Genomic DNA, 21210 nt, shown 5'->3' on the forward strand with positions numbered 1-21210 from the left:
GAGTATAATAAATAGCAGTGAAATCATAACAGAAGGGAAAATAAGAAAGCAGAAATCAGGAAAATAAATAAATAATAAAAAAGAAGCCGCTGATTTGAAGTCTAGCTCTGAACTGTATCTTTGGATTTTTGGAAACCAACATTATTTTTTTAATCATTAAATGGCCATCCAATGACCACTTGGAAGACGTTTAACATCTGTATAAGGAAAGCTGATTGACAATGTGCTCTGTCTTTTAATTTTGGAGAAGTGCAGTTGTATAAAACGGGTTAGAAGATAACTTTAAACCGGAAACTTACTCCTGATGAGGTTTTATTTGTGACTTATTGAGAACTTGCAACTTTGATAGGTGAATAACTTTTTTTGTTATGCATATACTATCTGGTAGATATTTTGTATATCTAGGTATGATCTTTGTTCTTTAATCTTCTCTTCTTAAAATGCATATTAACTCACATGTTCAGCTGACTTTATTAGATCATTTTCATTTCCCTAATGTAATGAATGATATCTGCATTCCTGTGGTATGTTTTTAGTAAGAAAAATTAGAAACTTTATACATTACTGAACAAAACCGTAGGCAGGCAAAGGGCAGAGCTTCTGCAGGAGCACGTTAAGTAGTTTGAGGCACTTCTCCCTGTAGAATTCACGTGCTGGGTCACTCGGTCTTAAGCGCTTATCCAGGGGATCATAAAGTGGATTAAAATAGCCCAGAACTTTCAAAACCTGCTGACCATATGCCATCCCTTCCCTTCCCTGGCCCCCCAACTACAGCAGCATCTCCTGCCAAGGTGGTCCCACATCTCTCCCAGTCCCTTGTGGAAGGGGACACCCAGGGAGCAGAGACCTGTGGAGTGGTTTGGTCAGTACCTCTGGCCGGGCCACCCCAGCAGAGACCTTTCCCCATTCCCCTAGTTCTTGCTCCATGCCCAGCTCTCCCCACAGCTTAGCCTCAGCACAAGGCCAAGCCAACAAGCCTTGGCAAGGAGAACCAGGGCAGGCTGGGGTGGGATGGATGGTGCTCCTCTGCATGACGTGATGGTCTATATCCACCCTGGGGTGATGGCTTGTGTTTCTAAACCAGCAGAAATAACATATAAACTACTTTTTTTTGATCCTTTGACCTGCGGATCTAATGCAATTAATAACACTTGTTAAGCAATGACGTGAGAATTACACGGTGCAGCTGTACATCTGCAGTTGGGGATGCTTACCGCTGGGAATGGGGTGTCTTATTCTGCAGCATGTAATGTTTTCAGCCCTTCAGCTCTGCAGCAGGTTGGGGCAGGTGGGTGCCAACTGGGTCCCCTCCTTGTGGTACAGGACCTTGTTCCCTCCACCGCCAAAAGCAGCAAGCTTGTAGAGCAATCCTTGCGCTGCACTTCTGCAGCAGCAGCAGAGCTGGCTTCTGGTAATCCATGAATCACCCTCACAGCGTTAGCAGCTTTCCACAACTCAGTAGTTGCTTTCACAGCTCTGTTCTGCTACAAACTGGATTTGGTTTAAATTAAAAAACTGTTATTTTTCTTTCTCCTCCTGCCATCAGATCTTTTTTCACCCCCTTCATAGTTTTGATTTAGTATCAGGCTGATACTGCATTGCTTGATCTGATACAGTAATATTAGAAAAAAATAGTTAAAGTAGATGTTAATAAGTGGCCAGGAGTAGATAACACTTATGGGGATGTTCCTCAGAAACTCCAATAAGAAACCACAGAACTGGGTCTGGGGTCTGTGTATCATTGGAGATGCCATTGGAGGCTGCCAGTATGTTCAAAAACTGCTTTAGCAGGGTGTCTGGAATGCCGAAGCAGTGGGACCGGCTGCCATTCCTGGTGAGATGATACCGTCTGTGATAGAGAATGAGATCAGGGGACACGTGGGTGAACATAGTCTGTTGGGAAGGTGTTGGAGAGGCTCCAGTGAAGACCAGCATCACTGGCATTTGGAGGAAGGGCGGTAAGTATGCCGATAAAGGGGGTCGTGTGGGCATAATAATCCTCTTGCATTTTCAAAAAGCCTTTGAGAAGCTTTTTGCAAATCTTATTAAACTTTGTAAAGAAACTAAGTTGCCACAAGATTGGACGAAAGGTTGGTTTTTGGGCTGAAAGCTGCTGTAAGAATAGGAAGTGAAGGACAGGGCTTAGCGGTCACTCTCCAGAAGGGAGGGGATTTGTGGAGTCAGGGAATAGTTCAAGTTGGAAGGGACCTCTGGAGGTCATCAAACCCAGCCCCCATTCCAAGCACGTCTGTTGACCTCGGGTTGTGCAAGGACTTTTCCAGTGAAACCTTGCATGCCTCCAAGGATGGTGATTCCACAACTTCATACAAAAGCCTTGGGATTTGTGCTGATTTTTTTGGATGTCTCCACCAGGGATATCTAGAAAGCAGTCAACAGTGAAATCTCGTGGGCTGGAGGGATAGCAACCTCTGGCCCAGAACTTCTGTGCCACCTCTGAAACTGGCTCCAGTATTCATGGGGGGGATGGAAACCTCCTGTGCTTCCAAGCCCAATCAACCCTACAGCATTTTTCTAGTGTAGTTGTACTGAAAAATATTAGTGGTCCTTAACACTGTCCCACTGTTCATTCCTTGCTTTCTCACACATGGGTGGTTTTCAGTGGTTTGGATGTGGCAGATGGCTACAACAACAGAAAAACTCCTTTTATTTGCTGGTGCTTTGTCCCTGCAGGTCTCAGCTGGCAGATCTTGCAGTAGCAGTCTCCACTGTGAACAAGCACTAATAAAGTCAAGCCTGTCACAGGTTCTATTTTGCAACGTTAGGAGGAAACAGATCTATTCAGCAAAATGTGTTACTGTTCTCTGGAGTCATCTTGTATCTTTGAAAAAAAACCCAAACAAACCTGGAAATTTACCTCACCTAGAGCAACGTAATTTCTTGTGCACCTAAAGCTCTCAGAACATCACCAGCAGCTCTATGCAGCATGCAGACTCAGATAACGAGTGGGCTTGGCAACAACTTTGAATGCAAGTGCAGTAAATCCCCTCACTGCCCTGAAAATATGGGCCATATTAGTTAGTCATACATGGACCAGTGCAAATAAGGCTACAGCTTCCACAAGGAAAAAAATCTTCCTCCTTGACTTTTTGCAGTTATGCCCTTGCCGTGGAAAGTATCATTACCCTTTGTCAGCAAAGACTGCGTATTTGTTTTCATTGCTTTATCTGAGATACTCGCTGGAAACCTTCAAGAAAAATAATCTGAAACAAAATAATAATGTTTCAGTGTAAAATGCACAAGGCCAAATAAGCTGGTTTTTTCCTCAACCCTGTCAAAGACTCCCTTTTCTGCAGTTTTTTCTTTGTATGTCAGCAGCAGTGGCAAACGCCTGCTGCTGAAATGTTTGCTGAACATAGGATACTTACATTCCAGATTGCCAGACAGGGAACAGTCAAGCAATCCTCTATAATCCTCTTCTCTCAGTTAAACAATCTTTTATGGCTTTCCCTTGCAGTGCCTACATAACTTGCAGAATGCATCTGAGTTAGAGGTACCAAGCAGCTTCTCCATTTATGGTTTAACTACCCTGCGAAACTGAACTAATTTCCTTTTCTGTTTGTTTGTTTGAAATGTATTGCGTAGTCCCTCAGCAATGCAGGCAAAAATGGGGTTATGGACCGACTTTCACAGAACAGACAGCATTTTCATCCAATTTTAATGCTTGCTTTTTAAATGTTGTTTTAAACTTTTTGATTGCTGAAGTGTTACTAAAACTGTATGGTATTTTAGTCTGTAAGCTTTAAGCACTCTTCATCAGGTGAGATAAGTGCCACATCCACCATCTGCGTAATTTGCCGGAATTGATGCTTCTGGGAGTCCTAATTAGTTTCCCAGATGGTTCAAGAAAAGAGTGAGAGAAAAACCAGTGTTTTCTGTCACCCTCCATCTCTCTTAGTACCCCTGCCCTTTGCACCCTTGGGCAGGGCTAGGTGTGCAGCAATGACTAAGCTATGCTAATTGGAGTTTGGGTTAATTGGGTCACTTCTCACTAGGGCTGCCTTATTTACCAGCCCAGTTTTTTCCTTGGTGTTACAACTCTCTATGTGTGTGCATGTCTGCGTGTGTATATGTATATACATGTACGTATACATGTATGTAAATATATGTGTATATATATACACATGCGTGCATATATATGTGTGTGTGTATATGTGTGTGCATATTTATTTATTTATTTAGCTACACTAGGTTATGCTCAGTAGTGTTGTAAGGAACTTTTCTCTCAAAGGTTTCCTCATTTTCAATCTAGACCACTACAAGTTCAAATTTAAGGATTCCAAGGGATATTCAGTGCCCTTGAAAAAATACACTAATAGACGTGGTTGCAAGAGTGTGATGGCTCTGAGTATGTTGGCTGTCACAAAACGAACTTCATGCACCCAGTGTTTGGACATGACTGAGGATTTGGATGTGGAGGACGATACATCACAGTCTGAGGATCATCTGGGGAAAAAACCAGTGGCTTCCTTTGATTGTCTACTTTTTTAACTCACCTAAGAATCATGGATTCAAACTTTTTTGGGGGAGGGGGAACAAAAACAAAACCTCCACCTGCCATTTGTCTTTTCTAAGCAAAGCTAGACTGAAAAGCAGAAGCTGGAATGTGATAAAACATGGGGAAACAAAAATTCTGGTAAATTATATGTTGTTGGTTTATGTTGGGTTTTTGTTGTTTTTTGTTTTTTTTTTTCCTTCAGTAGGCCCTGTAGAATTTATAATAAAAATATAAACATCATTTGACTTTATTAGTGTACAATAGATACTAATGCTTCTGATTTTAAAATTGGCCTGGCCAATCAATACAAGATTGGTATAAAACTTTGGCAGTGACATCAGTTGTCATCACCACATTTACCAATAGTAGAATAGTACCTTTCTCAGAGTATGGACTGTTGCAGGCAACAGTCTATTAATTATTCTGTTGATAATTGTATCAAGACCTGTGTTGAAAGAGTTCTTGCCTGTGGGATTAACAGCAGCGTGTGTCTGTGTAATAGAGAGGGTTTATCTATCATTTAGTGCGTCCAAAGTATTTTTACTCTGTTTTTGTTACTCTAGTGTGTATAGTGGTATCTGACAGAGAGCATGCCATTTTAGAGTGGATTTGGTTCCAGGTATTTTTGTTTATTTTATCATAATTAGAGCTTGCCCTTTTTGAAAACTGTGCTTTAAACGCTAAGACATCTACGTGGCATTTCAGAAGTTATCAGCCTAATACTGAAAAGGTAGATACTATTTCACTGAAAGAAAAAAAAAGAGGTTTAAATATTGTAAAACAGAGGGTCTTCACACTGCTCTCGCCTTCAGCTGTGGCGGTCCCTGGGGTGCTGGTCTCTCCCCCGGTGCAGGCAAGCTGTGGCTGGGGGGGTGCTGGTCTGTGTTCTGCAGGGCAGGAGCAGCAGCAGGAGCAAGAGCAAGAGAAGGAGCAGGAGCAAGAGAAGGAGCAGGAGCAGCAGCAGGAGCAGGAGCAGCAGCAGCAGCAGGAGCAGCAGCAGGAGCAGGAGCAGGAGCAAGAGCAGCAGCAGGAGCAGGAGCAGCAGCAGGAGAAGGAGCAAGAGAAGGAGCAGCAGCAGGAGCAGGAGCAGCAGCAGGAGCAAGAGCAGGAGCAGGAGCAGGAGCAGGAGCAGCAGCAGCAGGAGCAGGAGCAGGAGCAGGAGCAGGAGCAGGAGCAGCAGCAGCAGGAGCAGGAGCAGCAGCAGGAGCAGGAGCAGGAGCAGCAGCAGCAGGAGCAGGAGCAGCAGCAGCAGGAGCAGGAGCAGCAGCAGCAGCAGCAGGAGCAGCAGCAGCAGCAGCAGGAGCAGGAGCAGCAGCAGCAGGAGCAGGAGCAAGAGCCGGAGCAGCAGCAGGAGCAGGAGCAGCAGCAGGAGCAGCAGCAGCAGGAGCAGCGGGAGCAGGAGCAGGAGCAGCGTGCCGTGCCGTGCCGTGCCGTGCGGTGCCGTGCCGTGTCCGCAGCCCCCCGCGGCGGGTCGCGCTCTGCTCTCTGCCCCAGCGCCCTTCCCCTGCCTTGGCTGACCTGGCTGCTCCGCGTTGGCTCTGCGGCAACGTCAGCTCGCTCTGCCCATTGCGTGTGCTGTGCTCCTGCTGGCTGACGTCAGGGGGACGATGGCTGTGACCGAGCGGGCGGCTGCTCGCCTTACTCCTCGGGTGCAGCGGCAGCCGCCGAGCAACGCGGCCACGGGGGCTTGGGCTGCTGCCGCCGCATCTACTGCCGCCGCTGCCACCGCTGCCACCGCTGCCGCTGCTGCCGCCGCCACTGCTGCCGCTGCTGCCGCTGCTGCCGCTGCATCCGCTGCTGCTGCATCCGCTGGTGCAGCTGTGGGGCGCAGCTGGGGTCCATCCCCCGGCGCCGCCGTCCCCCATTCATCCCGCCCGGCGGCGGGCGAGGGAATGCGGCAAGGGCCCCGGGGGGGGCCGCTGAGCGTGGGCGCCGACGAATACAAATCCGAAGCCGGCTGGGGATTTGTAATGCAAGCGGCGTTTCCCGGTTTCTTTTCCGCTTTGCGCTCGTTCTGCTGTTGGATTTGAGATCATGTATGTGTTTCGCTGTTGATTACAGGGGGGTGTTAAAATCTAGGGAGGGAAGAGGATTCAGAGGGATTAATATGTTAGGTTTGATTTAAGGGGATTTTTATTTTTTTTTTTTCCGCTTAGCCCTGCGCTTCATCTTTGTTAACACAGCTTTGTCTTTATTATTTTTATTTTAGGTCGGTTAATATTGTAGCCTTCGGGAATGAAAGAGACAGCTTTTCTGAGGACAATCAGCAGCCAAGCCTGATCTGGAGCTATCTCAGGAGGAGTGCTCTCGTTTCCCGGATTGACAGCAGTTTGTCTGCCAGTCACGTTGGAAACCCAGTTTTTACCGAATATCAAGCCTGCGTGTTTGGAAATGTCAGGCTGGTGGTACATGACTGTCCTGTCTGGGTAAGAGATTCGTCTCAATTTTTTTAACCACACTTAACAGCGTAAGTGGTTTTCATCAAATGAAAATGTATCCTAATTTTAAAATTACTCTTATAATTGTGGGCGTTTGTTCATATTTTAATTACTGCTAACAGTAAAAGCATATAAAATGTAACCAGGCAAATGCTGCAAAGTCTCCGAGGGGCTACAAAAAGTTTCTCATTAACAAGTCACTGCCCACCTCTTCTGTAGGAAGGTGATATTTTCAACCGTGCTGTTTAATGAAAACTTTATTGACGGTAATCCAGAGGTAAAAAAGAACCCCTTTTTCATGACTCTGCATCATAAGCACTCTCCAAATATTTATCAACAATAAAACAAAGCATACATATTTTTTTCTGTAAAAATGAAAAGGCAGTCAGTTTTCCAGCTTTGAAAAGTGAAAGATTATAATATTTTATATCTTGCAAAATACAGTATATGGAGAATCATTTTACTTCTGTTATAATGAATAATCACATCTTAACATGATTTCCTTTATTTGAAGGTGAATACAAATGATTTTGACACTCTTCCAAGTTGTCAGCACTTTTGTTAGTAAGTGAGACAACTTAGTTATGAGTATGAGCAGATCAATGATTATGTAAGAAATGATACTGATAATCTAAATTAAAACATACTTAATGACTACTTAGTAGCCTTAAAAAAAATTAAGATTAGCAGCTTTTAGAAATTAAAACAATAATCAGTTTCAGCTCTATAATTCTACCCTTAGGTTGATTTTTGAAGTCTTGTAAGGGAAATCTTTTGGGGGATCTGCGGGAACCCTAACACTTCCAGAAGTACATGACCAGAAGTTTGTAATCTTAAAACTAAATGATCCAGTTTAGCTTCCTTCTGTTCTCTACTTCTCACACTATTTTTGTCAGCTGCACTTACACACACCAGTTCCAATGGACTGGGGGATCCTGTTTTAAATTGCTGAAGCTGCATGTGACCTGCACGTGCAGTTTGCTGGTGTCATTGGAGCGCAGCAATGAGTAAAAACTCCTGAGTATAAATTAAGGCTGTAGGACTTCAAAGGATGTTTCAGAGGATTGGAGGTTGGTAGGGGAGGTGGGAAGGCAAGCAGGGATATCTGGAGAAGGGCAGAAGAAAGGACCGAGACTGGAGATGGAGTTCATGGTTTTTTATGCTCTTTTATCTGCATTTGCTTTTCTAGAAAACAAGGCTCTTCAGATCTGTAAACCATATTACTTTTGCCCTTGAAAAGCTAGCTTTTGATTGTCTGGGACATTATGTTTCTGAGGCCTCTTGCCTTTTGCTTTCTCAGTTAGAGACAGGAGATTTATTACTGGGAATGATGAGGAACAACCGCCATTCTTTGCTTAGTAGAAGACATCTCAGATAGCTGGACTGGACTCTGCAGGAGGTTATTTGTTCTGAGTGAAGGTGTATCCTTGGTGGGGTTAGGCAGAACAGGATTGTTTTCCACAGTCTGGAAGCTTGAGGTTTACTAGGTCACAGTAGTCCTTCCAGGAGTGTTCCTCTGGTAGCCTGGGGAAATGATACAGGACAATTAAAAATGTTGATTGATGTTGCCTCAAGTCGTATTCTTCATGGAAAAGAATTCTTGTTGCACGTTACTGAAACATAGAGGTGGTGGTATGGTGGGCCTTGCGTTATTTCCACCTCTATTGTCTGAGTATAACGTAAAGGTGAATTTGCATTTTACCTGAGATTTGTATCTCATCTAGATTATATCCATATGATTAAGACAAGCCAGTATTAGACATAAACTTGGCAACTGAGTACCCTAGTAGCTGTGAGTCTCCAAACTCAGGGGTGCCCAACTGCTCGATGTCCTTTACAGCTGTCAGTCTGGAAAAGCAACGTGAATGCAAGTTCACCAAGTAGAGCTCCCAGCGCATGGGGGGACCCTTTTGTGAGATGGCCAGATTGTGGTACAGGGTGAGTTTGCTCATGTTTTGATTTGCTGCTGCATGTGTCTTTGTCAGCCCAGGACAGTGCTCAACTTTTTGAGTCTACAGGAGGAATCAACAGCTCAAGCGTCTTTGGTTGAACTCTTCCTGATGGTATTATGGTATTGGGCATCTTACCATGTACTATATGTCTCTTTGAAAGTGCTGCAGCAAGGTTTTCCAGCAGCTGCCAAGGCACTTATGTACTGATGGGTTGGAGAAACATGAAGGGCCTGGACCCTGTGGTCAACACTGCCACGGTGGCATTGTCCTGGTGGGCACGTGGTCGGTGAAACGGCAGCAGTAGTGCAGCAAGAGTGTGGTATTTTATAAACTGAGGGTGACCAAAACTGCAGAGCTAGGAAGCAAAGCTTCTTGGGCATGATTACCCAAGGCAATGCCCATCACATATCACAGACAGACATGAGGGAATGGTGTTTCCAACCTGCAGTGGGACCACTGTTTTCACACAGTGGCCCCGTAAATATTTTATTTGCCTGTGCGGGTGCTATATTCTTTGATATTGCTTGGCTTAGAAGATTTCAAGGCTAAATTCATGTCTGCCAACATGTAAAACAGTGGCAGCATGTTGGAGAAGCATCTCTTTCCTGTGGCAGTTGCAGTGTGTAGGATGGAAGTGCTGACTTTGGGGAGGAGGTTGCTGCCATGCAGGTGACACAGGGTTGTAGAGAGAGTGGTGGAACATACTTTTCAAAATCTGGGGGCAAAATGTCACTGTTTCCAAAACTGCACCGATCTCTGTGTGTCAATCACTGAGTATATCACAATGGCCCACTGTGTCCTGCGCTGCTTTTGCAAAGCTGCATGCCGATATCTCCCACATGCAGGGCACAGATGCACAAGTGGGCTGACATCCTTGTGATTCATGTGGCTGGAAAACATTTTGATAAAAAATGCAGACCCAGGATGAGAGGAGATAAAAAGAACTAGGGAAAATGTATAAAGGTGCTAACATCCATGCTGAATATTGTGATTTTAATAGCTCATCACTTGCTAATGCATGCTTAAGTTGTGCTCTCATAAAATGTGTTGAACTAGCATTTCCCAGTTTTTTTAATTCTTTGTGGGGTAAACCTCAGTATGAGACACAGTAACTTACAAGGAGTAATTTGCAAGATGAATTTTAAGATTCGCTTTGGAAAAGGTTGCTTTATTTAGCACTCTATGTAGGATTTGACAGTCTTCAGGACTGAGTTGCCATTTTATTGGTTTGCATGTAGTTTGCAACTTTAGTCACTTTACACTGAATTTTGTTATGCTTTTGCATAAGTACAAGTAAAAACTGCAGAAAAAGTGCAGGCAAAATTTGTAATATCTGATGGCAAGTGAATCTTAGATTTTGTTAATTACTTTTAGTAATCCAGTCATATTACTGCTTCAGTACAAAACTGTAGCTTGCAACTTTTTATTTTTTAGTATGTCATCCTTTCTCATATTTAAGCTTGGCTGTCTGAAGTTGACAGTTTACAACAAGTGATCGTATCCTAGTAAATTATTTTCCCTACTGTGTTCTTTAGTTTTGCTTTTTACAAATATTATTAAATTACTTTATCAGAGGACAACACAGGAAGGACAATGCTAGCCTTCATTAATTTTGTTTCTGGGTCAGCTGAAAGCTGTTTTGGAAAGCCTTGAGTGAAAAACAAAAGTGGCATTCCAGGGTTGTGGTCTGAATTCCCTCAATTTCTGAAGAAGATACTTCCTTCTATGTTGCATGTTACTTAGCTAAGTTCAGGGTTCTAGGAAGTTATGGAGAGTACGCACGCAAAATTTGTTCTGCTGTGGACCTGGCTGATGAGAAATCGCAGAGAAATCTTGAAAAAATGGGGAAGGCTCTGGTACATGGTGTGGAAAGCGTCGCTGGAAGGAAGGCTCTGTTAATGGAGAATAGGTCTGTAAATGCATCCTAAAGAGAGATGAACTTTCCAATATTCCCAATGCAGCTCTCTTGGATCCTGGGGCAATCCCAGGGGAATGAATGGTCCTCGGGGGTGGCTGGGCTCTCTTGTCCCCCCAAAGAGCATTTGCTATTGCTGCTGCTCCAGATCAAGGGCTGGGCTAGGTAGACTTGGGGACGTTTATGAGAAGGTTTTAGAAAGAGTGTGGGCATTGCAAGGACACAGTGTGTTTCATTGTCGTACCATAAAGGCATTCATAAATTATGTTTAACAAAGCAAGTATTGTCCTCTCAAGGGGTCATGTGATTTTGTAGGGAAATCAGGCCTTCATTGCCTCTGAAGGCTTTATTTTCAACATTAATGCTTGAGAAGTATGATTTACTAATGGGAAGCATATATTATGAGATGCTTATAATGGAGACACACAAGGACAAAATGAAGCTTTTTTCTAATAAGTCCTGAGAGGAGAAGCAACAGGAATATTATTGTAATTAATAAGGTCATATTATAATAATCTTAGCTATGCAGTTATTTTTCTTTTTGTCAATGGCTGTCTTGGGAAATGACAAGAGCAGGAAGCATGATGAGGAGTAGCTGCTACATAAATTTCATAGATGGAGCCTGGAGTGAACATTATTCCTGAATCTGAACTGTTGCTCTTCATCTAAAGAAATTCCTTCTGTCATTTTTGCATGAAAGCTTCCCTAGAAGTGACAATCAAGGAGGCTCCAGATGCTCTGTCCCAGTGATGCTTTGGGCAAATAACCCTTCGTTGTCAGAGATCTTTTTGGAGGATTTTCCCAGCACAGAGCAGCAATCTGAGCAGTCTATGCTAGGCTTGATGCAAATTGAAAACAATTGCAACAAGACCTCTGGAAACTTGTTTTTCTCCTCTGTGTTTTTAAACATAACATCCATCTTCACGAATGGGCTTTTGGGGGTGTTAAATATGTGAGGGCATAGGGAAACTGCACAGCAGTAACAGAAATTGGGTGTCATGGGATGTTGGGTTGGTACATTCTGCATTTTTCACTTCTTGATGTACCCAGGACTGGCCCTTACCCCAGGAAAGTGGGGTCCATCCCCACCAAAACTTCATAAACTTTGGTAAAATCCATCTTGATGGGGTTAACAGAGACACACAGTGGTGGCACAGGGCAGTGGTGGAAAGCACAGACCTCCACAAACCTGCTGCAAGGTGCAGCCACACACACCTGGGAAGCTGTTACAGCCTGTACCACCTTTCCATAGGATTTCTTTCCTGTAATAGTTAAACAAAGAGGTGTATTTGCACACCTGTGCAGCTGTTTTCAGTAAGGATTTTGCTAGTTTTCCCCACACCTGCAGAGATGGAAATATGGCAAGTTGGGCTAAGTACAAAAAGGGTAGGGGAATCATACGAGCTTGTTTTGTTTTCCAAAATATAACTACTTTTCTAAGTACCATTATTTTCTTTAGGGGACCCCCCCCCCCCCCCCCCCGTATGTGTTTTTGCTGTATGATATTGACCCCTTAAGCTGCTTTTGTGTTACATGCATGAGCAAGCACACGCAGACAAACACAAGTCTACTACTTCAACATATTCTGTTGAGATTTCCATCAATGAGCAGAGCATTAGAGCTGCCCCTGGTTGAGATTAGGGCATGGAGGGTCTTCCAGACTGGTGTTTTACTGGATGATGCTCTAATTGGAGAGCCATGATGAAGGCTGGGGCCAGAGCAGAGCACGTGTCTGGATGTATATCAGATAACTGGTGTCCCGTCCTCTGCTGCTGGTGGGGCTGGTGTCAGGATGGAGCCACAGCTCCATGCATTTTGGTATCTAGAAGCCCTGTTAGGTTTATGCTGAAGCTAAAGCATGAGAGTCAAAGCTGGTTCTTCCCTTGGGCATAGCTCTGTTCATATTGACCAAAAACTTAGAAAACTTCACAAAATCGTTCTGTTTTGTAACATGAAATAGTGTCATAATGCACTGGAGATTTAGCTGTAAATTTTTAGCTGTAAAATGGAGGGAGCTACAAACCATATACAAACATACCACTACATATAAGAAATACATATTACATTCTGTAAGAAGATTGCTTAAAATTTTTTTATTATTAATGCTTAAAGTTGTGTTGGAGTTCTTTTGCATTTGTGCAACTGTGCTCCGGACCTTGCTGGTGATACTGCTGGTTATCACTGACCTCGGAGATGGGCATGTACAAACTGGCCTGAGCTTGAAGACAGGCAGCTAGAAGGAAATTGCAAAGGAACAGGCATGCTTTCTGTCTGCCAGCATAGAACAACTAAATATTCTATGTTATTTTTTGGTTTGTATTGCATTTTTCCCTTAGACCTTTGTCATGTTAAATGTATACAACAACTCTACTAAAAATTCTCTGTTGAGATCTTCATCAGCTAAAATGTATTAAAGCTGTCCCTTGAAAATTCTCAGTTTTTGCCTGACTATGTGATCAAATTCTGCAAATGTCCATCTAGCTGGCTGTCTCAAAGCAATGTAGCAGGTAGTCTTACTGCTATAGGTGCTAAACGTGTGTTTATGTGATAACTTTATATTCTTAACACAGCCAAAATTATTCTGTCTCTAACTGAGCTGACTGAAAAAACAAATATGAAGAGCAGTGCTCTTAAAGCTCGTCAACATGGTGAATCAAACAATATCTATTCATGATAACTTGTTAACTGTCATTTTCTTATTACAGAACAAGAACATCTATTAAAGAAATTAATGGGAATGCCTATTATACTTTAAGTTCATTTCCTGACTTATTTTTGTTAAAGACAACACCTAAATTGGGTATGATGTGCACTGACAGTCTAGGCAAATATTTGCTGACTGATACACTTCTGTCAAGTTCGTGCTACCTCTTGTACTTAAGAGTATTGCAGCTACCTCACCGTAGGTTTGAAACAATGACTCTTTGAAGTGATCAAAAATAATTATATTGACAATGCAAGCCACTTGTTGATATCAATAATCTTTTATGTATTTCTCTGGTTCCCATCTGTAATGCTCTTATTTCTGTGACCTGTTCTTCAAAATCAAACTGACCATCCCGAACCCAAACTTTGGGTCCCTTTTGGCACTTCTTCTGTGCTCACTCTTTCACATCTTCTTTATTTCGTGATTGCTTATTTCCATTTTCTCCTCAAGATCCCAAGTTCTTCTATGCTTTGCCTCATGTTGTACAGGACTGTTATAGAATCGTAGAATGGTTTGGGTTGGAAGGGACCTTTATAGACCATCTAGTCCAACACCCTGCCATGGACAGGGGCATCTTTCATTAGATCGGGCTGCTCAGAGCCCCATCCAACCTGGCCTTGAACATTTCCAGGGATGGGGCATCCACAGTTTCCCTGAGCAACCTGTTTCAATGTCACACCACCCTCATTAAAAAAAAAAAAAAAAAAAAAGTCTTCCTTATATCCAGTCTAAACCTACCCTCTTTCAGTTGAAAACCATTGCCCCTTGTCCTGTCACTACAGGCCCTGGTAAGAAGTCTCTCTCCATCTTTCTTATGAGCCCTCTTTAAGTATTGAATGGCCACAATAAGGTCTGTCTGTTCCAAGATGTTGTGGTATTTTAGTTTTGTGAGTTGATTTTCAGTTCCAGATTTTCATCAAGAATTTTCAATTGAGCATATGTACAAAGCCGTGGCTTTCATTGGCATTTCTAAGCCACCTTCAGGTAAGACAGAAATTGTGAAACTATAGATCTCATGACAAATATACAAGTATTATCTGTATGTTACAGGGGATATAGCACAGTGTAAATTAACAGGATACAAAATCATTTTAGAGTGTAAGACTTACACTTACAGCGCAGAACAATGACAAATTGAATATGAAGTCAAGAAAGTTTAGTTATGTGATTAAAGGCCTTGTCCTGAAGATATTAACACTTCTTAAAGCTACATGAAAGCTCTTGTGAAGCAGATAAAAATCACACCCAACTGCTGAAACTTGTATTTAAAGGTTCATAGGTACACAGCATAGTTCTCTGTAACCGTCTCCCTAAAATGTTGTGATAAATAATGGCTTTGTATGAATTGCTGCAAACCTCTACCACTGAAGCTGCTTTTATTTCCTTAATGAAAACATTTGAAAGTTAAGTAATTAAACCAGTAAAGTTTCTTCCTGCAAAGTATATTCCTAGATAAACCCTATTTTTTCTTCCTGAAGAATTCCTGAATTCATAAAAGAGATTTATTGTGTACTACAATGAACAACTTGTTCTCCAGACAAGGAAATTACAAAGCATGAATTCTGGTCTTTGTTGCACGTCTTCAAATAAGAGATTAACTTATCAGTTAAAAATACTTTTGTAAGGTTTTGCATTAAGACTGTTGAATATTTCACCTTTTCCTTTATAGACAGGAAATCTTTGATCAGTGTTTTTTCTGTTTAGGATATATTTGACAGTGACTGGTACACATCTCGCAGTCTCATTGGAGGAGCTGATATTATTGTGATTAAATACTCTGTCAATGACAAGACTTCATTCCAAGAACTAAAGGACGGTTATGTACCAATGATAAAAAAGGCCTCAAACCACTGCTCAGTTCCAGTGATAATTTCTGCTATTGGTGCACGAAAAACTGGTATGTATCCAGTCTCCTGTAGTAATAGTTAAAATCTCACTTGGAAGTTAGATATGCTGTAATTTCAGTATAAGCTGATTGTTTTTCCAAGTTGCTAACAGAAACAATTAGTCTGTCAGGATGATGGTAATATGTGCATGTATTATGGCTCTGTAGACTGGTGTATTGGCAAGAGCATTATGCTTAATTAACCCTGGCGATGAAAGGCATCCTATCCTGCTTTGACCTCTGCAACGACTCTTCTTGTGGAGCCATCACACACAGGGATTAAATCTAGTGCTTTGGATTAAGCAGCGTACATCTGAGTGTATGAAATGAATCTTACGGTTACCAGTTCTCTCTGGTCATGTCTCAGGTATAAAATATCTCTAGTGTACGAGATTAAAACTAAGTCCATCAGCTTGCAGCCACTGGCAAAGGGGTGGGAAATTCTCTGGCATCCTGTCATAAGAACAGAGTCACCAGCCCTTTGGGTACCACAAAGTGCCACATGCTGCTGCGTCAACGGCGCTGACCTGTCACGGCAGGGTAGCTATGGTATAGCAGTGGTATAGCTTATGTGTTCCCATAACACCCTGTCCAGGCTGATCAGTAGTCCGCTGTGAGAGCAATGCAAATTGATTTTGCACTGAATGTTTAGCTACCACAAAGTTGTTGTTGCTGTCTAATCAATAGCAAAATCGAAGTCTCATGAGTGTGGAAGGACCGAGTGGACTTAAAAGTGTCCAGCAGCTGACGAGGGCAATGCTGGTGAGAACATGTTCACTGTTTGGGTAGACGTTAGCAACTCCTCTCTGTTTACATCAGGGAAATAAAGTTCCGAAATACCACAGACACCGATAGAACAAACATACAAACTTTGTTCTGTGTTTCCAAATGTTTTGCATTTTGCTTTTGTTGATTTTCATATGGTCTTTTTAGTTGTGCGGCCTGATTTTTAGTTTTGGGGTTTTTTTTTTCTAAATCAATGAATGCAAAACTTGAGCCTGTGAGTCATCTTTTAGTTTGAGTTTGACTAAAACAAGTGTTTCTGAGCATCTGTCCTGCTATGAGTAAGGGACACGATGGATGTAGATGTAGACGTTTATTTTATAATGTACAAAAAAAATTACACTATATGAAGTATGTCTTTAGTGGCTGTAATGCTCAGTTTTGCCAGGGTCTACATAGATATCTTTTTGCTCAGTGATTGAGAAAAGACTGTTAAAGAACTCTGTAACAATTAAATCTTTATTTTCTTCCCTCTAGTAATTCACTGATAATGATCAAATGTTTTTAAGCTCTGATTTATACAGGGATAATAAATCTGCCATTCTATAGGCAAGGTCTTGCTAATATTTGTCTTCCCCAACACCTTTTCTTACACTTTTTGTTTAAGCACACTATACCATCAGTCTGAGTGACTCCACTACTGGGACTTTTCTTTTCCACTTTTTTTTTTTTTCTGTCTTCCTCCCTAAATAATGTGACCGTGGGAGAAGTCAGGCTCTCCAGCCGCAGTTTCACTTTGGGACCGGCTGGAGCAGACTGCTGTGCACACACAGAACCCTTTTGTTTCTAGGAGGTATTTGTGAACACAGCAGTTTGCTCATACAAATTACTAAGATCTTAATCCTCTGTAGTAGCAAGTGGTGCTGCCAAAAGAAATAAAAGAAAAGCTGTGTTATTACATATTATCCATAGGTCTGAGCAGAGGAAATTAATGTAGAGCATGCACGGCACATTTGGAAACACATCCATGGCCGGCAACTTCTTCCTGGCATTAAGCAAAGTTGAGCCAAGGTCGCTAACAGATTTTTAGCAGTTAACTGGTGTGGTGACCGATTCCTGCCTCCCTTCTCCTTGCAAACGTTGCTGACACAAAACCACGAGCACCTTGCCACCGCGGGCAAGACAGAGAGCTGCACCACTCTTTGATGGAAGCCCGCCTGTGGTTTGTGGTTTGCTTTCGCATCACAGCTGCAAGTAATTGCGCGGAGGTAAAGCTTCTCTCCGAGAGCTGACCTGAGGACAGAGCCAGCTGAGGATCTCACTGACGTGGTGACGTCCTCCCGGCCAGGGACGCTCGACTGGATGACATTGCCAGTCGCCTCCATTGTAACCATGAGCGATATCTGTATTATCATCGCTCTTATCAACACGGAGTTCATAACGGCTTTTATCCACCATTATTTGAATGGAGTTAGATCTGGCAGATCTAAGGTAGGAAGCATTAGCGAGTATTTAGATGCTTAATAAAGTATACATACGTTAGTAATCCTGATGTTTGGCTGGTTTAACTCTCTCCCTACTGGAGCTCAATGGGTACGGTTCTTTTGTCTCCCATTTGCAAACATTATCCTGTGGACATTGGTCTGGCATTGTACAGGGACCCGCTTTAAAAACCAGATGGGTGGAAGTAAGGCAGCCAGGGAGGGATCTGGGCACTGTTGTGACCCAGACCTGCCCGACAGCCTCAACCTTTACCGACGCATAACCCCTCAGGGCAGTCAGGTTATGACAATTGGCATAATCTTAAAAACACCTATTTTGGCTTAAAAAAATTTTTTGTAAAATATGTGTAATTGAATCATATTCCACAGTATGTACATGCCAGTAACAGCTGGGACAACAGTGGAAATTTTTCCCTTCCATTATAGTGCGTGCTTCTTGCATGGACAAGCCACAATAATTAAACGAGTTTAATGGTGACATTAATGAATGGTAACACCTGCAGGCTAGTACAACACCTGTGTGTATCAGGATACTGAGGCAGGCCCTAAGCCAAAACTGACTTCTGGAAGTCCTGCTTGACTTTTCCACCTTTGCAAAACTGAATGTAAATTAACGCTGATGAAATGTAAACTGAGTTTTGTATAGCAGCTAATATTTTGAACCGATTAATAAGAAGTTGGGGGTTTTTGAAATAATTATAGATTTTTTTATTATAAAATGACTATGTTTCCATTTCCCTTTTTGTTCTTTTCTAAATAATAAATCTTTACAATTATTTAGGAAGCTAAATATTCTGGATTATTTGACAAAAATGTTTTGGGTTTTTTTTTGCATGACTTTTTACCCCAGGAGTGTCTTGCACCTGCCCCCTGTGCACTTCGGACAGGAGGAGCTGTGTCACCACCTCCGAGGGAGTTCAGCTTGCCAAGGAACTGGGAGCCACTTACCTCGAACTGCACGCTCTTAATGACTTCTACGTACAGAAGTACTTTGGAGGAGTGGTGAGTGAGAAACCCCTGGGTTGAAAGCAGGGCGGCACACATGGGAGGTGCATGACCGATGTCAGGGCTTCGGAGAGCGAGCAGAGGCACACCATGAGCCCTCCCACCAATGCTAGATTTAGGTTAGATATTATGAAGAAAATCTTTATGATGAGGGTGGTGAGGCACAGGAACAGGTTGCCCAGAGAGGTTGTGGATGCCCCATCCCTGGCAGTGTTCAAGGCCAGGATGGATGGGGCTTGGAGCAACCTGGTCTGGTGGAAGGGGTCCCTGCCCATGGCAGGGGGGTTGGAACCAGATGATCTGTAAAATCCCTTCCAACCCAAACCATTCTACGATTCCGTGATTCTATGATTCTAGCTAAATTGGCAGTACTGAGGTTGCTCCAGTTTTAGCTACCTTCTAGGAAGTTTTAGGAAAGTCACAGTACACACTGCAAGAATTCCCCCCCACCCCTCCATTCCTGTCCTTTTATCTTGCTGGGATGGGATAACCAAACCCCAGCTGGACAAGTCACTTGACAATGCCATTCCACTTTGAAGATGAGTCCTGTTTTGAGCAGGTGCCCTGGTTGGGTGACCTCCACAGGTCCCTTCCAAGCTGAATCATTCCATAATGTTCTGATATTTTTAATTTTAATTGCTCAAACTCTCACAGCTGTTCTACTTGTAAAGGGAGATGGGTGAGATTGTTGAATTGCCTGGTTTTTAGCATATTGTTGCGGTCGCTCGGTTTGCAGTCGTGGTGCAATTTGCAATCCTGAGCAGAGCCTGGGGTCAGCTGCACCGAAGCTGAACAAGGCAGAAGCTGAGAAGCTTGTTAAAATGTCCTACTTTTAATAAGCTTATCCTCTTTCCACTCTCCTGAAGACAAGGAAGCCTGCTGAGCAGTTTCTAAATACAGTCTTTCAGATGTATTTTTCTTCTCCACAAAATTATTTCACACTGGTATTTCATTTTCAGTTTTACGAGGTGTTTTAAGCTCAGTCTTCTTTTGAATCTTTTGGTAACTTTCCCAGTGGCATTTGTTCTTGAACAAAAACATGCAGTTCTTTCAGGAGAGTAATTGCACATAGTCTGTACTGTTGTTGTCCCTGGTGTGTAAGTACAGTGTGTTCCCCTGGGATTTGATAGTAACTTGGAATATCTGGCACAACAGTTAGCCAGTTTCTATTGGATCCCTTCATTCCTAATTAAAACCGAGGAAGGCATACAACATCTGTCCAGCCGGAACATTTTTCTAGTTTTTAGAAAACACTATATGGGCTACAGTAATACCTTGGGTGATGAAAGTGTTTAAGACACGCATTAATTCGAACTAAACCACCCTTTGTGCCTCTTCATTCCTGTAAAAGGGATAATTTCCCCTCACGTACTTTTTTATTGCAGTGATGATGCTTTTAGTCTGTCCCAGTGAGACAAACCTTGCCCACAAAGATCAGCCCGTAGTATGACTTTTTCAGAGGACATGGTAACATTGCGTGGTGATGGTGGTAGTCAGTTGCAAGCTGAAGAGCTTGTATGTGGTTCTGTTACTTCTGTCACTTGCACTTCATCATTATCCACCAAGTCTTATTCTTCTCTGTAATTCTATCATTGGTCATCCATGGAAGGTGGTAAATCGGATATCTTTGTACCTGTCATTTCTGGGAAGATTAAATACGAGAGAATTAACAGCCATAATTTGCATAAATAGCCTTTTAAATTGTGCTAATTCCAACTACATTTGGTCCCTGCTCCTGGTAAAGGGGTGCTGGGACTCTCCTGGGTGACTGTTCATAGTGGCAGTAGCCTCAGTCCTGCATACAGCACCTGCTCGTTCTCCTTAGTTTGATGTCTACGTTGTTCTTAAATAACTAGGGTTTTTTAAAAATACATTTCGTGTTTTAGCTGGAATATTTTATGATCCAAACTTTGAATCAGAAGTCATCAGAAAAAATGAAGAAAAGGAAAAAGACGCAGAAGTGCCATCGAGTTCAACCACCTCAGCTTGAACAGCCAGGTGCTTGCTGATGTTTGGTCTCTAGTATCGCTCGTTATGTGTGTCATGTTCTTTGCACAATTAACATTTTGTAATCATTACGGTGAGCTGTGCTATCTATCATCAGCTATTCTGGTTATGTTGCTCTAGTGTCATCATCTTTTAGTGATGCTTTAATTAATTTGGGGGGAATTGTGAAGCAATATGTAACATTGCAATGGACTTCTAATTTATTTCAGACAAAAATAATAGGAGTGGTTTTCTGGTGCATGAAATAGTGCAAAAGTAAATTAATAAAAGCATTACATAAAAGCTTTATAGAGAAATTACAAAAGGAAGTCGTTACATCATTCTTTATTATTCTACAATATCATCGAGTAATATTTTTATTTGCTGCAAACAAAACAAAGGAGATGTGTATGCCCCTGCATATGATTTCTAAGCATCTGATGCATTCATTCAGCGATGTAATTACTGATAAGTAGTTACCTCTAAATACATAGCTGTCTCCTCTCACACGTACCAGAAATTCACTCAGATCCCTTAGGTTTGGGATTCACAGGCCAGGTTTCTTTCAAACCTAAGTGCCT

General features: G+C 42.5%; 1 protein-coding gene across 1 annotated transcript in view; it reads left to right on the forward strand.

The window, feature by feature from the left end:
- Positions 1–6316: 6316 nt before the first annotated feature.
- The window catches only part of RHOBTB3 (Rho related BTB domain containing 3), a 33226-nt gene continuing 18332 nt past the window's right edge, over positions 6317–21210 (forward strand). The window contains exons 1-5 of the mRNA XM_069777592.1: positions 6317–6552; positions 6726–6942; positions 15233–15425; positions 18489–18640; positions 20530–20641. Of these exons, the coding sequence (XP_069633693.1) occupies positions 6551–6552; positions 6726–6942; positions 15233–15425; positions 18489–18640; positions 20530–20641 (676 nt within the window). The 5' untranslated portion in view covers positions 6317–6550. The remainder of the gene's footprint in view (positions 6553–6725; positions 6943–15232; positions 15426–18488; positions 18641–20529; positions 20642–21210) is intronic.

Source organism: Haliaeetus albicilla, chromosome Z, assembly GCF_947461875.1.
Source record: "Haliaeetus albicilla chromosome Z, bHalAlb1.1, whole genome shotgun sequence".
NCBI lineage: Eukaryota > Metazoa > Chordata > Aves > Accipitriformes > Accipitridae > Haliaeetus > Haliaeetus albicilla.